The sequence below is a fragment of the Gorilla gorilla genome, chromosome 20 (genome assembly GCF_029281585.2).
Source record: "Gorilla gorilla gorilla isolate KB3781 chromosome 20, NHGRI_mGorGor1-v2.1_pri, whole genome shotgun sequence".
NCBI classification, from domain to species: domain Eukaryota; kingdom Metazoa; phylum Chordata; class Mammalia; order Primates; family Hominidae; genus Gorilla; species Gorilla gorilla.
The window spans coordinates 18,649,686-18,670,137 of NC_073244.2; the positions used below are offsets into that span (position 1 = coordinate 18,649,686).

At 45.0% G+C, this 20,452-nt stretch overlaps 1 protein-coding gene across 1 annotated transcript; it reads left to right on the plus strand.

Annotated features, from left to right (window-relative positions):
- Positions 1–37: 37 nt before the first annotated feature.
- ZNF791 (zinc finger protein 791) lies at positions 38–19,976 on the plus strand. Its single transcript, XM_004060089.5, has 4 exons — positions 38–214; positions 12,120–12,246; positions 13,070–13,130; positions 15,761–19,976. Exons 1-4 carry the CDS (start codon positions 212–214, stop codon positions 17,298–17,300), a joined length of 1,731 nt encoding a protein of 576 aa, XP_004060137.1. The 5' UTR covers positions 38–211; the 3' UTR covers positions 17,301–19,976.
- Positions 19,977–20,452: the final 476 nt, after the last annotated feature.

Consider the following 20,452-nt stretch of genomic DNA (forward strand, 5'->3'; position numbering starts at 1 on the left):
AATTGTCCAATCAGGGGCGGCGCCGGAAAGGAGGGTACGGCTACGCTGCGCAAATGCGTGCTACGTCACTGTGCGATCGGGTTGTGCTTAGCTTGGGGTCTCCTGGCCCCTTGACGCGTCAGGTTGCTGTGCCCCTGCATCGGATGCGCTGTACCCTGCGCTGGCTCCGTGAACCTTAGGGACAACACCGGGACACCCGCGAGGCCGGAAAATGGTGAGTGTGCAGGGCCGGACTAGTTGGAACCGGCCGTGATCGCGGGACCCGGGCCTCCCCACGGTCACCTCCGGCCGCAATGTGGGGCTGGGCTGGCAGCTGGAACTCCAAGCGTCCTGTCCCGTCTCTGCGCGGCGACTGCGGTCCCAGCCCCGGAGCCCTCTCTGGACAACTCCGCGCCCGCAGCCCCGCGTCTTTCCCAGATCGTGCAGGGACCACGGGAGGGTCATGGGGAGAATCCCGCCTTGTGTGTTTGGTTTGTGTGGGAGGAGCTACAGTCTGGGGTTCCCAGTCCTTTCTTCCCAAAGGCTGTTTCCCCCTGAGTCTTCCAAAGATGTTGGAAGCAGAGTCTCAAATCCACTACCCTGTCCCCCAGCCTAGCTCCTCCCACGGCGGGCCATTAATCCCTAGATTTCCGGATCCCTCCCCGCATTCCCAAACGCCTACTTCCGCTCGCCAGTGGAAAACATCGTCACCAACTCTTTGTCCTGTGTGGTGCATTTCAAACACACGCAGTATTTTAATAATCTTTTTTCCAATAGATGCCTCTTTGAAACGATTTATTTCTTGTTTGTGGATATTTTACATCAGAGAAAAATCAGAAAAATTATTCACTTGGAACTAATCTGCATAAAATGCTGTGCCCCTCATCCTGGTATCTTTCCAGGGCACAGACATCCTATGGGAACTCCTTTGCGTTGAGGTTCCTTTTTGTAAACTTTCCTGGGTAATCTATCTTTTCAGCACAGTTTCAGATTGGCACTGTCCCGCCTTGGGTGTATGACCTTGAAAAGATTTATTCACTTGAATGTCATTTTTCCAATAAATATAAAATATATGTTATCAGAAGAACTTGAGAGACAGTACAAAATATTTCCAAAGGGCAAAAAAGAAATGAATCTCAGAAAACAAAAAACATCCCAATATTACATTTGTTAAAAATTCTTTGTTCTTTCCCTGAGCACATGGAATATGTTTCTGAGGTCTGTTCTTTTAGTTTGATGTTTCAGATGGTATTCCAGGACTTAAACTTGCAACATCTGGAAGCATTCAGATAGAAGTAATACTTTTGTAAACTATTTATTGCCATGGAAATAATTAACTGACATTATTATTTTCTTTTTTTTTTTTCTTAACAGATGGGGTCTGGCTGTGTTGCTCAGGCTGGTCTTGAACTCCTGGGCTCAAGCGATCCTCCACCCTCAGCATCCCAAAGTGCTAGGATTCCAGGCATGAGCTACTATGCCCGGCCCAACATTCTCATTTTCTGAAAGCAATAGTGGGTTTTCTTGTTAAATGGCTTAAAATTTTCTTGCTTCCTTCATTTATTTATTTATTTATTTATTTATTTATTTTTTTTTTTTTTTTTTTTTTTTTTGAGACGGAGTCTAGCTTTCTCGCCAGGCTGGAGTGCAGTGACATGATCTCAGCTCACTGCAACCTCTGCCTCTCGGGTTCAAGCGATTCTTCTGCCTCAACCTCCCAAGTAGCTGGGATTACAGGCACAAGCTACCACGCCCAGCTAATTTTTGTATTTTTTTTTTTTTTTTTTAGTAGAGACAGTGTTTCACTATGTTTCCCAGGATGGTCTCAATCTCCTGATCTCCTGACCTCATGATCCGCCCGCCTTGGCCTCCCAAAATGCTGGGATTACAGGCATGAGCCACCACGCCAGGACTTTTGCTTCCTTTATACGTAAACACTGTGTTTAAGTAATTCTGCTGGATTTTTTTTTCTTTTTTTTTTTTTAAGACCAAGTCTTGCTCTGTTGCCCAGGCTGGAGTGCAGTGGCACAATTTTGGCTTACTGCAACCTCCGCACTTGGAAGCTGAGGATCCACAGGCAGATGCTGTTAGGGGAAGAGGGGAGGATGTCTGAGGTTTTAATTGTGGTTTCCTTGGGTGTGTTTTTAGACATTACATTTGAGTTTCACATCTGTAAGGTAGGTACACTGAGTGTAACTGGTGCATATTGACAGCCATTCTCCTGCCTTAGCCTCCCAAGTACCTGGGATTACAGGCACGCACCACTATGCCCGGCTAATTTTTTTGTATTTTGAGTAGAGGCGGGGTTTCACCATGTTGGCCAGTCCGGTCTCGAACTCCGGACCTCAGGTGATCCACCCGCCTCAGCCTCCCAAAGTGCTGGGATTACAGGCGTGAGCCATCGTGCCAGGCCTTCTGCTGGATGTTTAAGGAACATTAAGAATTAAGGCCTTAACATTAAGGCCCTTAAGAATTTAAGGGCCCGGCGCGGTGGTTCACGCCTGTAATCCCAGCACTTTGGGAGGCCAAGGAGGGCGGATCACGAGGTCAGGAGATCGAGACCATCCTGGCTAACATTGTGAAACCCCGTCTCTACTAAAAATACAAAAAATTAGCTGGGCGTGGAGGCGGGCGCCTGTAGTCCCAGCTACTCTGGAGGCTGAGGCAGGAGAATGGCGTGGACCTGGGAGGCGGAGCTTGCAGTGAGCCGAGATCTCGCCACTGCACTCCAGCCTGGGTGACAGGGTGAGACTCCATCTCAAAAAAAAAAAAAAATTTAATTAAATTGTCTCATTTAAAATTACTAGTAGTGTTCCAGAGCCTTGTGACTGGGGAGCCGAGGCCTGAGATAAGTGATTCCAAGCTAAGTCAACCTTTGAGCCTGCAAAGAAAGATCATTGAAGGCCCAATTGGTTCTTCCTGGGGAGCCTCCCCTACAGGTCTGCCAGCTACTCATATGCCCACCATGGAAGGATCCTCTTGTACTGAAAGAAACTGCAGAGCACTTGGAAGCTGAGGATGCACAGGCGGGTGCTGTTAGGGGAAGAGGGGAGAATGTCTGAGGTTTTAATTGTGGTTTCCTTGGGTGTGTTTTTAGACATTACGTTTTGAGTTTCACTTCCGTAATATAGGTGTACTGGGTATAATTGGTGCATATTGACAGTGTCTGTGAAGGTCAGGACTTATGTTTCCTAGAGACAGGGTTAATGAATTGGGGAGCTCATTTGCATCAGAACCTCAATCTCAATCTGGTTGAGAGTTTCCTCACTTGGGAAAACCGAAACCTAGGGAAGCTAATGTTTCTTTGCTGCCATAGGAGAGAAGGAGGTGTGGAGCTCCCATAGTTCCTTGCTGATCAGGTGCTTCTATCCTCCATTACCAGGTACTGACCCACTCTAGGGGTTACATTTTTCTTTATTTTTATATTTTTTGAGACCGAGTCTCACTCTGTTGCCCAGGCTGGAGTGCATTGGCACGATCTCGGCTCACTGCAACCTCCGCCTCCTGGGTTCAAGCCATTCTCCTGCCTCAGCCTCCAGAGTAGCTAGGATTACAGGTGTGTGCCACCACGCCCGGCCAATTTATTTTGTATTTTTAGTAGAGACGGGGTTTCACCATGTTGACCAGGCTGGTCTCAAATTCCTGACCTCAGGTGATCTGCCTGCGTTGCCTCACAAAGTGCTGAGATTACAGGTGTGAGCCACCACGCCAGGCCGGGGTTACATTTTTCAAGCTGGGAGAGTCTGGGTCCAAGCTGAGGAATATGTTTAACTTTTTTTTCTTTTTTTTTTGGAAATGGAGTTTTGCTCTTGTTGCCCAGGCTGGAGTGCAATGGCACAATCTCGGCTCACCGCAACCTCCGCTTCCCAGGTTCAAGCGATTCTTCTGCCTTAGCCTCCCAGGTAGCTGGGATTACAGGCATGCGCCACCATGCCCAGCTAATTTTGTATTTTTAGTAGAGATGGGGTTTCTCCATGTTTGTCAGTCTGGTCTTGAGCTCCCAACCTAGGTGATCTGCCCACCTTGGCCTCCCAGAGGGCTGGGATTACGGGTGTGAGCCACTGCGTCCAGCCTTTTTTTTTTTTTTTTTTTTGATACAGCGTCTCACTCTGTTGCCCAAGCTGGTCTGGAACTCCTGGCCTCAGGCCATCCTCCCACCTTAGTCTCTTATGTTCAACTTTTTTTTTTTTTTTTTTTTTTTTTGAGACAGGGTCCCACTCCGTCGCCCAGGCTGGAGTGCAGTGGTGTAATCATTGCTCACTGCAGCCTCCACCTCCTGGGCTCAAGTGATCCTCCTGCCTCCTCTGAGTAGCTGGGACTGCATGCATGCACTACAATGCCCATCTAATTTTCGTATTTTCTGTAGAGATGGGGTTTCGCCATATTGCCCAGGCTGGTCTGGAACTCCTGGGCTCGAGCACTTCTCCCACCCTGGCCTCCCACAGCACATGGCCTCCCACAATTTCTTGACATCCAAAGATACTTTTGCTGTCTTAAGGTTTTATATTTTCCAGAATGTAATACACGTGGAGTTATTCAGGATATAGCCTTCACAGATTGGCTTCCTTCACTGAGCAATGTACTTTTAAGGTCCTTCTGTGTCTTCATGGCTTGATACCTGATTTCTCTTATCATTGAACAATATTTCATCATAAGATTGTACTGGCCGGGCACGATGGCTCATGCCTGTAATCCCAGCTCTTTGGGAGGCCGAGGCGGGCGGATCACAAGGTCAGGAGTTTGAGACCAGCCTGGCCAACATGACAAAACCCCGTCTCTACTAAAAATACAAAAATTAGCTGGGCGTGGTGGCACACACCTGTAATCTCAGCTACCTGGGAGGCTGAGGCAGGAGAATTGCTTGAACCTGGAAGGTGGAGGTTGCAGTGAGCCGAGATAGTGCCATTGCACTCCAGCCTGGGCAACAAGAGCAAGACTCCATCTCAAAAAAAAAAAAAAAAAAAAAAAGATTGTACCACAGATTGTTTATCCATAAACCTGTTGCATGATGTCTTGGTTAAGTCTTAAATTTGGCAGTTATGAAGAAACCTCCTGTAAATATTCATGGGCAGGTTTTCGTATGAACAGTAGTTTTCAACTCATGTGAGTAAATAGCAAGGAATGTGATTGCATGGTCCACTGGTAAGAGGACGTTTTGTTTTGTTAGAAACTGCCTATCTTCCAAAGTAGACATACCATTTTCCATTTCCATTGGCAAGGAATGAGAATTCTTGTTGTCTACATCTTTGCTATCCATTGCTGTTCTCAGCATTTTGAACTTTGTACATTCTAATAAGTGTAAAGTGATATCTCTTCAGTTTTATTTGCAGCTCCTTAGTGACATATAATGTTGAGCATCTCTTCATATGTGTATTTGCCATCTGTACATCTTTCATTGGTGAGGTGTGTGTTCAGGTCTTTTGCTCATTTTTCACTGGTTCATTTGTCTTATTGTTGTTGAGATTTAAGAGTTCGAATTGGAGGCAGGCATGGTGGCACACGCTTGTCATCCCAGCTACTCCAGAGGCTAAAGTGGGAGGATTGCCTGCACCCAGGATTATAAGCCCAGCATGGGCAACATAATGGATCCCGTCTCAAAAAAACAAAAAGGACGCTAGGCATGGTAGCTCATGTGGGGCCACCCAGGCTGCTGGGGAGCAGAGCTGAGAAGTGGTGCTGGGGCTGGAGCTGCCAAGGGATCGGAGAAAAAAAATTAGCCCAATGTGGTGGCACACCCCTGTAGTCCCAGCTATTTGGGAGGCTGAGGCATGAGAATCGCTTGAGCCTAGGAGGCAGAGGTTGCAGTGAGCCAAGATTGCACCACTGCACTCCACCCTGGGCAACAGAGCAAGACTGTCTCAAAAAAAAAGAAAAAACAAAAAGAATTCTTTGGATATTTTAGATACTAGTCCTTAATCAGATAAGTGCTTTTGTGAAGATTTGCAAAAATCTGTCTGTGCCTTTTATTTTTATTCTTTTAACACTTTCTTTCACAGAGTAGGAGTTTTTCATTTTAATGAAGTGAAACATTTTTTCCTTTCATAGATTGTGCTTTTAGTGGTTTATCTAAAAATTCATCACCAAAGCCAAGTGGATAGTTTTGCATGTTACATTTACATCTATGATCGATTTGGGCTTAATTTTTGTGAAAGGTGTAAGATCCATGTATAAATTTTTTGTGGGTGTATGAGAGTTTAATAGTATAAATTTCACTTAGGTACTATTTTTGTTGCATTCCACAAAATTTTGATAAGTTCTATTTTCATTTAATTCAAATTTAATTTTTCTTTTTTCTTCTTTTTTTTTTTTTTTTTTGAGACGGAGTCTTGCTGTGTCACTCAGGCTGGAGTGCAGTGGTGCAGTCTTGGCTCACTGCATCCTCCGCCTCCCGGGTTCAAGCGATTCTCCTGCCTCAACCTCTCAAGTAGCTGGGATTACAGACATGTGCCACCATGCCTGTCTAATTTTTTTATTTTTAGTAGAAATGGGGTTTCACCATGTTGGCCAGGCTGGTCTCGAACTCCTGACCTCGTGATCCGCCCACCTTGGCCCCCCAGAGTGCTGGGATTACAGGCGTGTCACTGCGCCCGGCCCAAATTTAATTTTTCTTGAGATTTTTTTGATTCATGTTGAGAACTGTGTTGGGTTTTATTTCCAAATATTTGATGGTTTTCTAACTATTCTTCTGTTACTAATTTCTAGATTAATACCATGGTGGTCTGAGAGCATATTTTATATAATGTATATTCTTTGAAAATTGTTAAGGTGTGTTTTTGTCCACAACATGGTTTATCTTGGTGAATGTTCCACATGAACTTGAGAAGAATGTGTGTTGTTCTGTTGGATGAAGCATTCATGGATTTTAATTAAACCCAGTTGTTGCCTTTCAACTAAACTTTGTCCTTTCTGATTTTCTACCTGCTGGAACTCTTTTTTTTTTTTTTTTTTTTTTTTTTTTTTTTTGAGACAGGGTATTACCCTGTCACCAGGCTGGAATGCAGTGGCATGATCTCAGCCTACTGCAACCACCACCTCAGCCTTCTGAGTAGCTGGAACTATAGGTGTGTGCCACATACAGGGCTAAATTTTGCTTTTTTTTTTTTTTTTTTTTTTTTGAGACGGAGTTTCGCCCTTGTCGCCCAGGCTGGAGTGCAGAGGCAAGATCTCAGCTCACTGCAACCTCCATCCACTGGGTTCAAGCGATTCTTCTGCCTCAGCATCCCAGGTAGCTGGGATTACAGGTGCACACCATCATGCCCGGCTAATTTTTGTATTTTTAGTAGAGATGGAGTTTCACCATGTTGGCTAGGCTGGTCTCCAACTCCTGACCTCAGGTGATCCACCTACCTTGGCTTTGCAAGGTGCTGGCATTACAGGCATGAGCCACCACGTCCACCAACCATCTATTCTTTTTCACAAGTATTGTTTTTTTAAATTTTTGCCTCCTTTGAACATTTAATGAGTATTAATGGAATTACACTTAAAGGGTTTTTTGGAGCCTAGGCAACATAGTGAGACCCATCTTTACAAAAAATGAAGAAATTAGCCAGGCATGGTGATGCACACCTGTAGTCCCAGCTACTCAGGAGTCTGAGGCGGGAAGATTGCTTGAGCCCGGGAAGTCGAGGCTGCTGTGAGCCGTGACTGCACCACTGTACTCTAGCCTGGGCAACAATGAGACCCTGTCTCAAAAATAAAATAAAGGCCGAGCGTGGTGGCTCGCGCCTGAGGCCAGGAGTTCAAGACCAGCCTGGCCAACATGGTGAAACCCTGTCTCTACTAAAATACAAAAAATTAGCTGGGTATGGTGGTGCGTGCGTGTAATCCCAGCTACTCAGGAGGCTGAGACAGGAGAATTGCTTGAACCCGGGAGGCGGAGGCTGCAGTGAGCCGAGATCATGCCACTGCACTCCACCCTGGGGAACAAGAGCAAAACTCCACCTCAAAATAAATAAATAAATAATTTTGTGGTGATTTGTTTACCTCTCAGTGTGTGTGTGTGTGTGTGTGTGTGTGTGTGTGTGTTTATTTATTTATTTTTTTTTGAGATGGAGTCTCACTCTGTTGCCAGGCTGGAGTGCAGTGGTGTGATCTCAGCTCACTGCAACCTCCTGGGTTCAGGCGATTCTCCTGCTTCAGCCTCCCGAGTAACTGGGACTACAGGCATGAGCCACCATGCCCAGCTAATTTTTGTATTTTTAGTAGCGACGGAGTTTCACCATGTTGGTCAGGATGGTCTCAGTCTCGACCTCGTGATCCACCCACCTAGGCCTCCCAAAGTGCTAGGTATTACAGGCGTGAGCCACCACGCCTGGCCACCTCTCAGTATATTTCTCACATGCTAGTATCTGAAGCTGCAGGCTATCCGTTCCAATGGTTGTGGTGTTTAGACTTTTTCACGGTTTTGTTTTTGTTTGCTTTGTGGAAAATAATGCTCCTACTATTTTTGTTTCAGTCTGCAAGTGCAAACGCACAATAAATTCTCTGGTAGTTGGAAAAAAATTACTGGATCTTGGTCAAGTTTAAATTTACAAACTTAAAAAAAGTGGTGGAGTGTATCAGTTGATCCTCCGTTTGTACATGATTGTTCTCTGTAGTCATCAACACTAATGTTATCTTTTTTTTTTTTTTTTTTTTTGAGATGGAGTCTCGCTCCGTCGTCCAGGCTGGAGTGCAGTGGCGCGATCTGGGCTCACTGCAAGCTCCGCCTCCCGTGTTCACGCCATTCTCCTGCCTCAGCCTCTCGAGTAGCTGGGATTACAGGCGCCCGCCACTTCTCCTGGCTAATTTTTTGTATTTTTAGTAGAGACGGGGTTTCACTGTGTTAGCCAGGATGCTCTCGATCTCCTGACCTCATGATCTACCTGCCTCGGCCTCCCAAAGTGCTGGGATTACAGGCGTGAGCCACCGCGCCCGGCCACTAATGTTACCTTAATCGACTAGTTTTGTCTTCCTACTCAGTTTGAAGTGGGAACTATTTGACATTTATATCCTAATTAGCAAGGAGATGAACCTTTTTTTTTGTTTTCTTTTTTATTTTTATTATTCAGTAAAAGGCTATATATGAAATCTTTATTTATTTATTTGTTTATTTTTATTTTATTTATTTATTTTTTTGAGACGGAGTCTTGCTGTGTCGCCCAGGCTGGAGTGCAGTGGCGCGATCTCGGCTCACTGCAAGCTCCGCCTCCCGGGTTCACGCCATTCTCCCGCCTCAGCCTCCCGAGTAGCTGGGACTACAGGCGCCCGCCACCGCACCCAGCTAATTTTTTGTATTTTTAGTAGAGACAGGGTTTCACTGTGTTAGCCAGGATGCTCTCGATCTTCTGACCTCGTGATCCACCTGCCTCGGCCTCCCAAAGTGCTGGGATTACAGGTGTGAGCCACCGCGCCTGGCCTGTCTTTATTTATTTTTGGCTGGAGTGCAGTGGTATAGTTATGGCTCACTGCAGCCTTGACTTTGCAGGCTCAAGCAATCCTCCCACCTCAGCCTCCCAAGTAGCTGAGACCACAGGCGTGCACCACCACGCCTGGCCAAGTTTTGTATATTTTATAGAGACAGGGTTTCACCATGTTGCCCAGGCTGGTCTCAAACTCCTGGGCTCAAACGATCTGCCCACCTCAGCCTCCCAAAGTGCTGGGATTATAGGCATGAGCCATCACGCCTGGCCAGAATGTTTATTTTCTATTAAATGTAAATGTAAATAAACCTTACAGAGAGCACCCAGGCATGCAGATGGACTTGTCACGAGGGAGAGCTCCCTGGAGCCAAATTTCTTCCTACTCAGACCATAGTCCTAATTACTTAAGAAAACCCTTCTAACTGTGTGGATCTTTTAACGTATGGTGCACATGAGTGCATGGAAATGAGAGAACCTGGGACAACAGCCCCTAGAGTGTCTGTCTGGGATCACTTCCTCCTGAAACTGGAGAAAGGGGATTTATGTTCTTTTTTTTGAGATAGAGTCTCGCTCTGTTGCCCAGGCTGGACTGCAGTGGTGCGATCTTGGCTCACTGCAGCCTCTGCCTCCCGGGTTCAAGCGATTCTCCTGCCTCTGCCTCCCGAGTAGCTGAGATTACATGCATGCGCCACCATGCCCAACTAATTTTTGTATTTTTAGTAGAGGCAGGGTTTCACCATGTTGGCCAGGGTGGTCTCGAACTCCTGACCTGAGGTGATCCACCCGCCTCAGCCTCCCACAGTGCTGGGATTACAGGCATGAGCCATCCTGACCCAGATTTTACGTTCTTTTGGAGGTATGAAATTACCTGTTAATTTTATAATCATGGGCAAATTCACCATCAGACCATTGTGGACGTCAGTGAAGTCCCCTGAAAATTGATACTGTCAATCTATTCTTCAAGGTCAGCAAAGCCCAGATGACATGATTATGGATCTTCCAGAAAGTGCTCTTCTGACATTTTATCTCAATGTGTATATGTATTTGTGCTAAAAATTGGTTGGAAGCAGTTCTGAGGCTCATGGGTATAAGGATTTTGTGAAAGTCTAAGTTGTGAGGGCCCCTTCCTTGTGCCTGAGCTCTGTCTTCCCAGTAACTTCCTAGTCTCACGAAATGGGACAGAAAGTAAAAGGAAAAACTGGGTCTATGATAGATATTACACACACAGCTGGGCGTGATTGCTCATGCCTGTAATGCCAACACATAGGGATATATATATATCGGAAACAAGTTGAAATGAATACGTCTCTAAAAGGGTATTTCCATTCAGTCAGCAGAATCTGAGTGCTTCTGATGGCCTCAAATACTTAAGGACGATATAGGCAGCTAGACCTTCTTACAAGTTGGATTTCCACAAGCCTCCTGGCCTCTCATGTATAACAAAAGGGGATAGAAGATTCTCAATGTGTATTTACTTATTAAAACCTCCACCTCATTTAATCCCACATCTTAAGGAATGCTGAATGATTTGGGTAATAAGAAATTAGGCTGTGGGCTGGGTGTGGTTATTCATAGCTGTTATCACAACACTTTGGGAGGCCGGGGCAGGAGGATCACTTGGGGCCGAGAGTTAAAGATCAACCTGGACAATATAACAAAACCCCGGCCGGACGCGGTGGCTCACGCCTGTAATCCCAGCACTTTGGGAGGACGAGGAGGGTGGATCACGAGGTCGGGAGTTCAAGACCAGCCTGGCCAAGATGGTGAAACCCCATCTCTACTAAAAATACAAAAAATTAGCTGGGCGTGGTGGCACGCGCCTGTAATCCCAGCTACTTCGGAGGCTGAGGCAGAGAATTGCTTAAACCTGGAGGGGCGGAGGTTGCAGTGAGCCGAGATCGCACCGCTGCACGCCTGCCTGGGTTACAGAGTGAGACTCCGTCTCAAAAAAAAGAAAAAAAAACCCATTTATCTGGGAGTGGTGTTGCACATCTGTAGTCCTAACTACTCGTGAAGCTGAGGCAGGAGGATGTCTTGGGGGCCCAGGGATTTGAGGCTACAGTGAGTTAGGATTGCTGCACTTGAGCCTGGGTGACAGAGCAAGACCCTGTCTCTTAGAAGACAACAAACAAACAAACAAGAAATAAGAATTTATCTCATAAAGAATTGAAGATCTTGCCTGTAATCTCAGCAATTTGAGAGGCCAAGGCTAGTGAATCGCTTGAGCTGAGGAGTTTGAGACCAGCCTGGGCAACATGGCAAAACCCCGTCTCTACAAAAAATATACACAAAATACTTACCCAGGTGTAGTGGTGTGTTCCTGTAGTCCCAGCTACTCAGGAGGCTGAGGTTGGAGGATTGCTTGAGCCGGGAGGTCTAGGCTCCAATGAGCTGTGATTGTACCACCGCACTCCAGCCTAGGTAGCAGAGCGAGACCATCTATGTCTCAAAAAGGAAGAAAAAAAAATTGATCCTAAAATTTGTCTCATTTGTGTAGGATTTCTTTCATTTTTCTAAGTTGAACTAGATACTACCATTAGAGAGCAATAGGACTTACAGTGACCACAGTGAAGATGTAGCTATAAGTTTATGTGTTCAATGTGCTGTTAAATTTCTAACAATTGAGTCATGCACTAAATGTTTGGAGACCACAAAATCATGTGTGAATTTCTTATGAATTGAGGATACCTCTCATCCTTGTCAATCTCACCTATTCTCTACTTATATTGGATGTTTCAGGACTCAGTGGCTTTTGAGGATGTGTCTGTGAGCTTCAGCCAGGAGGAGTGGGCTCTGCTGGCTCCTTCACAGAAGAAACTCTACAGAGATGTGATGCAGGAAACATTCAAGAACCTGGCATCTATAGGTAAGGATGACATCATTTTTTCTTTTTTCTTTTTTTTTTTTTTTTTTTTTTGGGACAGAGTTTCACTATTGTCCAGGCTGGAGAGCAATGGCACAATCTCAGCTCACCACAACCTCAGCCTCCCAGGTTCAAGCAATTCTCCTACCTCAGCCTCCCGAGTAGCTGGGATTACAGGCATGTGCCACCATGCCTGGCTAATTTTTTTCTTTTTAGTGGAGACGGGATTTCACCATGTTGGTCAGGCTGGTCTTGAACTCCTGACCACAGGTAATCTGCCCGCTTCAGCCTCCCAAAGTGCTGGGATTACAGGCATGAGCCACTGTGCCTGGCCTTCTTTTTTTTTTTTTTTTGAGTCTCGTCCTGTTCCCCAGGGTTGGGTGCAGTGGCGGGATCTTGGCTCACTGTAACCTCCGCCTCCTGGGTTCAAGCGATTCTCCTGCCTCAGCCTCCCGAGTAACTGGGATTACAGGTGCCCACCACCATACCCGGCTAATTTTTGTATTTTTAGTAGAGACGGGGTTTCACCATGTTGGCCAGGCTGGTCTCGAACTCCTGACCTCAGGTGATCCACCCGCCTCAGCCTCCCAAAGTGTGGGGATTACAGGCATGAGCCACCGCACCCCAGTGACATCATTTTTTCATATCGTCAGTTAGAGAACTGCCATTTCTTGCTCGTAATCACTGTTCCGAGATTTGGAATCTGAAAAGGGAACACTTCTGTAAATAAACCAGGCATGGTTACAGCTCATTGTGAACCTATAATCTAATAATATTTGTATAATCTTTAATAATTTATCATGATTATTCTTGATATACATTTTAGGGGAAAAATGGGAAGACCCGAATGTTGAAGATCAACACAAAAACCAAGGACGAAATCTAAGGTGAGTTGCACTCACAAGAAATAACAGTGTTCCTTGAAAGAATCTTAAAAATGTTATGGCCGGGCACGGTGGCTCACACCTGTAATCTCAGCACTTTGAGAGGCTGACACTTTTAAAACAAGAAGCAAGCTTAGCTCCAAATTTATTTATTTGTTTGTTTTATTTATTTTTTCTTGAGATGAGGTTTTGCTCTGTCACTCAGGCTGGAGTGCAGTGGCATGGTCTTTGCTCACTGCAACCTCCACCTCCCGGGATCAAGTGATTTTCCTGCCTCAGCCTCCCAAGTAGCTGGGATTACAGGGACGTGCCACCACACCTGGCTAATTTTTGTATTTTTAGTAGAGACAGGGTTTCTCCATGTTGGCAAGGCTGGTCTCAAACTCCTGACCTCAGGTGATCTGCCCTCCTCAGCCTTCCAAAGTGCTGGGATTACAGGCACGAGCCACTGGGCCCCAAATTTATTTATTATCAGAAAATGTTTACCAAAAATGTTTTCTCAAGTGACACAGATGTCCACTGGCTGAAAAATATTATACTTGGGCCGGGCACTGTGCCTCACGCTTATAATCCCAGCACTTTGGGAAGGTGAGGTGGGCGGATCACCAGAGGTCAGGAGATCAAGACCCGTCTGGCCAACATAGTGAAAACCTGTCTCTACTAAAAATACAAAAATTAGCCGGGTGTGGTGGCACACACCTGTCATCCCAGCTACTCAGGAGGCTGAGGCAGGAGAATCACTTGAACCTGGGAGGCAGAGGTTGCAGTGAGCCCAGATCGCACCACTACACTCCAGCCTGGGCGACAGTGAGACTCCATCTCAAAAAAAAAAAAAAAAAAAAGAAGAAGAAGAAGAAAGAAAAATATTGTACTTGGGAACAGTTTTGTTTGTTTGTTTTGTGAAACAGAGTCTCGCTCTGTCACCCAGGCTGGAGTGGAGTGGTATGATCTTGGCTCACTGCAACCTCCAACCCCTGGGTTCAAGCAATTCTTCTGCCTCAGCCTCCCAAGTAGCTGGGATTATAAGCGCACACTACTATACCAGGTTAATTTTTGTTTTGTTTTGTTTTGTTTTTTTTGAGACAGAGTCTCGCTCTGTCACCAGGCTAGAGTGCTGTGGCGCAATCTCGGCTCACTGCAACCTCCCACTCCCTGGTTCAAGGGATTCGTCTGCCTCTGCCTCCCAGGTAGCTGGGATTACAGGCATGCATCACCATGCCTGGCTAATTTTTGTGTTTTTAGTAGAGATAGGGTTTCACTATGTTGGCCAGGATGGTCACGATCTCCTGACCTCGTGATCTGCCCGCCTCGGCCTCCCAAAGTGCTGGGATTACAGGTGTGAGCCACCATGCCCAGCCAATTTTTGTATTTTTTAGTAGAGATGGGGTTTCACCATGTTGGCCAGGCTGGTCTCAAACTCCTGACCCCAATTGATCCACCCACCTCGGCCTCCCAAAGTGCTAGGACTACAGGCATGAGCCACCATGCTGAGGTGTGGAAACAGTATTTTATTTTATTTTTATTTTTATTTTTGAGACGAAGTCTTGCTCTGTCACCCAGGCTGGAGTGCAGTGGTGCCATCTCAGCTCACGGCAAGCTCCACCTCCCAGGTTCACGCCATTCTCCTGCCTCAGCCTCCCAAGTAGCTGGGACTACAGGCGCCCACCACCACGCCCGCCTAATTTTTTTGTATTTTTAGTAGAGACGGGGTTTCACCCTGTTAGCCAGGGTGGTCTTGATCTCCTGACCTCGTGATCTGCCCGTCTCGGCCTCCCAAAGTGCTGGGATTACAGGCGTGAGCCACTGTGCCTGCCCAGAAACAGTACTTTAAAGCCTCACATATAATTTCCGGAAGCCAAGGTGAGCAGATCATTTGAGCTCAGGAGTTCGAAACCAGCCTGGGCAACAAGACGAGACCCTGTCTCTACAAGAAACAGAAAATTCAGTCAGTTGTGGTGGTGCATGCCTGTAGTCCCAGCTACATGGGAGGCTGAGGTGGGAGGATTGATTGAGCCCAGGAGGTCAAGGCTGCAGTGAGCCATGATTGCATCACTGTACTCCAGTGCGGGTGACAGGGTGAGACTCTGTCTCAAAACGAAACCAAAAAAAAAAAAAAACCCATACCTCAATATTACTGTTTTGATAATAGCTATCAGTGACAGAAGCCCTCTTGCAGAACATTGAGTATATTCGTTTTTAAACAAGTCAGACGGGGCAGAAAACTATTTCCCTGAAAATGATAAAAATTTAGTTCTGCTGCCGGGTGCGGTGGCTCACGCCTGTAATCCCAGCACTTTGGGAGGCCAAGGCGGGCAGATCACTTGAGGTCAGGAGTTCAAGACCAGCCTGACCAGCATGGTGAAACCACGGCTCTACTAAAAATACAAAATTAGCTGGGCGTGGTGGCGCATGCCTGTAATCCCAGCTACTTGGGAGGCCGAGGTAGGAGAATTGCTTGAAGCTGGGAGGTGGAGGTTGCAGTGAGCTGAGATCGCGCCATTGCACTCCAGCCTGGGGAACAAGAACAAAACTCCGTCTCAAAAAAAAAAAAAGAACTTTAGTTCTACTACCTGATAATAAATATAAAATCATTAATACACAACCAGTATTACTGTGCTTCTAATTTTTTACAGAAGCCATACGGGAGAGAGACTCTGTGAAGGTAAAGAGGGTAGTCAATGTGCAGAAAACTTCAGTCCCAATCTCAGCGCGACGAAAAAGACTGCTGGAGTAAAACCATATGAGTGTACTATCTGTGGAAAAGCCTTCATGCGTCTTTCATCCCTTACTAGACACATGAGGTCTCACACTGGATATGAGCTATTTGAGAAGCCATATAAATGTAAGGAGTGTGAGAAAGCCTTTAGTTATCTCAAATCCTTTCAAAGACATGAAAGGAGTCACACTGGAGAAAAACCCTATAAATGTAAACAATGTGGAAAAACCTTCATATATCACCAGCCCTTTCAAAGACATGAGCGGACTCACATTGGAGAAAAACCCTATGAATGTAAGCAATGTGGAAAAGCTCTTAGTTGTTCCAGTTCGCTTCGAGTTCATGAAAGGATTCACACTGGAGAAAAGCCCTATGAATGTAAACAATGTGGGAAAGCCTTCAGTTGTTCCAGTTCTATTCGAGTACACGAAAGAACTCACACTGGAGAGAAACCCTATGCATGTAAGGAATGTGGGAAAGCCTTCATTTCCCACACAAGTGTTCTAACACACATGATAACACACAACGGAGATAGACCTTATAAATGCAAGGAATGTGGAAAGGCATTCATTTTTCCCAGTTTTTTACGAGTACATGAAAGAATTCACACTGGAGAGAAACCCTATAAATGTAAACAATGTGGTAAAGCCTTCAGATGTTCCACCTCCATTCAAATTCATGAAAGAATTCATACTGGAGAGAAGCCCTATAAATGTAAAGAATGTGGGAAATCTTTCAGTGCACGCCCAGCCTTTCGAGTACACGTGAGAGTGCATACTGGAGAGAAACCCTATAAGTGTAAAGAATGTGGGAAAGCCTTTAGTAGGATCAGTTACTTTCGAATACATGAAAGGACTCACACTGGAGAGAAACCCTATGAATGTAAAAAATGTGGGAAAACTTTCAATTATCCTCTAGATTTGAAAATCCACAAGAGAAATCACACTGGAGAAAAACCCTATGAGTGTAAGGAATGTGCAAAAACCTTCATTTCTCTTGAGAACTTTCGAAGACACATGATCACCCACACTGGAGACGGACCTTATAAATGTAGGGACTGTGGGAAGGTGTTCATTTTTCCTAGTGCGTTACGAACACATGAAAGAACTCACACTGGAGAGAAACCCTATGAATGTAAACAATGTGGAAAAGCCTTTAGTTGTTCTAGTTACATTCGGATACATAAAAGAACTCACACTGGGGAGAAACCTTATGAATGTAAGGAATGCGGGAAGGCCTTTATTTATCCCACAAGCTTTCAGGGACACATGAGAATGCATACTGGAGAGAAACCCTATAAATGTAAAGAATGTGGGAAGGCCTTTAGTCTTCACAGTTCCTTTCAAAGACATACAAGAATTCACAATTATGAGAAACCTCTTGAATGTAAGCAATGTGGAAAAGCCTTCAGTGTGTCCACATCCTTAAAAAAACATATGAGAATGCACAATCGATAGAAACTCTATAAATGTGAGAAATAGGGGAAAGTTTTCAATTCTAACAGATGCTTTCAAAGTTGTGAAAATTCCCACTGAAGAGAGAAATCCTATCAATGTAAGTAATATAGAAAGCGAGATACAAGATGATTCATGTATAGTCAGGTACCACATAATCATGTTTCAGTCAGCAATGGACCATATATAGGTTGGTAGCCCCATAAGATTATATAACACCTAAAACATTTCTATCAACTGCAATTATCAACAGCAGTATCAGCAGTTACTACTACAGCAGCAGTAGTAACACCATAGTGCAGCACATTATTTAAGTGTTTATGGTGCTGGTGTAAACCTGCTGCACTTTCAGTTGTATAAAAGTACAACACAGCGGCCGGGCACGGTGGCTCACGCCTGTAATCCCAGCACTTTGGGAGGCCGAGGCGGGCGGATCACGAGGTCAGGAGATTAAGACCATCCTGGCTAACACGGTAAAACCCCATCTCTACTAAAAATACAAAAAATTAGCCGGGCGTGGTGGTGGGCGCCTATAGTCCCAGCTACTCGGGAGGCTGAGGCAGGAGAATGGCATAAACCCAGGAGGCCGAGCTGACAGCCGAGATCCGGCCAACAGAGCGAGACTCTGTCTCAAAAAAAAAAAAAAAAATACAACATAGCTGGGCATGGTCACACCTGTGATCCCAACACTGGGAGACTAAGGCAGTAGGATTGCGTGATGCCAGGACTACTCTGGTCAACCTAGTGAGACCCTGTCTCTACAAAAAATAAAAACATTTTCTAAGTGTGGTAGCACACACTGTAGTCCCATCTACATGGGAGGCTGAGGCAGGAGGATTGCCTGAGCCCAGGAGTTCAAGGCTACAGTGAACCAAGATCACGTGATGGCAGTCCAGCATGGGTGACAGACTCTATCAAAAAAAAAAAAATTGGCTGGGCACAGTGGCTCATACCTGTAATCCCAGCACTTTGGGAGGCTGAGGTGGGAGAATCAGTTGAGGTCAGGAGTTCAAGACCAGCCTGGTCAACATGATGAAACCCTGTCTCCATTAGAAATACGAAAATTAGCTGGGCGTTCTAGTGTGCCTGTAGTCCCAGCTACTTGGGAGGCCAAAGCAGGAGAATCGCTTGAACCCGGGAGGTGGAGATTGCAGTGAGCTGAGATCTACCACTACACTCCAGCCTGGGTGACAAAGCGAGACTCCGTCTCGGAAAAAAAAAAATTACAGCACAGATGTGCAATATATACTTGATAATAAATGGCTAAGTTACTGGTTTATATATTTACAATCCTGTTTCAGAATGTATTCCTGTGTTTTTTTTAACAGTAAGACAGTCTCAGGCAGGTCCTTAAGGAGATATTCCCGGAAAAACATTGTTATGATAGGCAATGACGGCTCCATGTGCAGGACTGCCCCTGAACGTATTCTGGCGGGACAAAACATGGAGGTGGAAGACAATGATATTGATGATCCTCACCCTGTGTAGTCCTACACTAATATGTGTTTGTGTCTTAGTTAGTCTTTAACAAAAATAGTTTAAAAAAATTTAATAGAAAAAGCTTATAGAATATGGACATAAAATATTTTTGTACAGCTGTACAGTGTTTTAAGCTAAATTATTACAAAGTCAAAGTTTTTTAAAATGTTTATAAAGAAAATAATGTACAGTAAGTTAAGGTTTATTCATTATTGAGGAAAAAATGTTTTTATGAATGTAGTGTAGTCCAAGTGTACAGTGTTTATAAATTCTCCATTAGTGTACAGTAACATCCTGGGCCTTCGCATTCACTCACCACTCAACTGACTCACCCAGAGCAACTTCTAGTCCTGCAAGCTATGTTCATGGAGTGTCCTATGCAAATGCATCCTTTTTTATCTTTTATACTGCATGTTTACTCTGTGTATTTTCTGTGTTTAGACGCATAAATACTTAACATTTTGTTACAATTTCCTACAGTGTTCAGTACAATAACATGTTGTATGGTTTATAGCCTAGTAGCAATAGACTGTACCATATAGTCTAGATGTGTTGTAGCTATACCATCTAGATTTGTGTAAGTTCACTTTGTGATGTTTGTACCATGAGGAAATCACCTACAACATGTTTCTCAGAACATATACCCATGATTAAGCAATCTCTGCCTGTAAAATGCTCCAGAAAATTCACACCATGATATAAATTCATCACACATGATATAAAAGTTAAGGCAAGGCATGGTGGCTCATGCCTGTAATCCCAACACTTTGGGAGGCCAAGGCAGGCAGATCACCTGAGGTCAGGAGTTCGAGACCAGCCTGGCCAAGACGGTGAAACCCCATCTCTACTAAAAATACAAAAATTACCTGAGCATGGTGGCATGCACCTGTAATTCCAGCTACTTGGGAGGCTGAGGCAGGAGAATCATTTGAACCTGGGAGGTGGAGGCTGCAGTGAGCTGAGATTGTGCCACTACACTCCAGCCTGGGCAACAGAGCAAGACTCCGTCCCACACACCAAAAAAAAGTTAAAAATTTTTTATCACTGGCTCATTCTTCAAGTACATCTCTGGACTATGAATTGTAACTTACTACTTTTCCAAGAAGTCTTGGAAGTGAGATAATTCTGTAAGTACTCTTTAAGCAGTAGTCAAAAGTTTAAAAGGTTGTGTTTTCTCATTAAATCCGTTAGTAAAACTTTTCTCTTTCTCTTGATGTCTTGATTCATGAGTAAACTGAAGTGTATTTTTTTTTTTTCGAGACGGAGTCTTGCTCTGTTGCCCAGGCTGGAGTTCAGTGGTGCGATCTCGGCTCACTGCAAGCTCCGCCTCCCGGGTCAACGCCATTCTCCTGCCTCAGGCTCCCCAGTAGCTGGGACTGCAGGTGCCCGCCACCATGCCTAGCTAATTTTTTTTTGTATTTTTAGTAGAGATGGGGTTTCACCGTGTTAAGCCAGGATGGTCTCGATCTCCTGACCTCGTGATCCGACCGCCTCAGCCTCCCAAAGTGCTGGGATTACAGGCTTGAGCCACCGCACCCGGCCTGAAGTGTATTTTTTTTTTTCTTTTAAAGACCAGTGTTAGTAGAAGTGTATTTTTAATATACAATTAGTTTTAATTTGTGTATAGTTTTTCAGTTGTTCTCTGAATAAAGAGATTGTTGAATACTGACACACTG

Bases quoted from the DNA above. Each gene is read 5' to 3' on its own strand.
- ZNF791 (XM_004060089.5), top strand. The intron at 12,247-13,069 runs GTAAGGATGACA...TATACATTTTAG, and splicing joins CAAGAACCTGGCATCTATAG to GGGAAAAATGGGAAGACCCG. The intron at 13,131-15,760 runs GTGAGTTGCACT...AATTTTTTACAG, and splicing joins AACCAAGGACGAAATCTAAG to AAGCCATACGGGAGAGAGAC.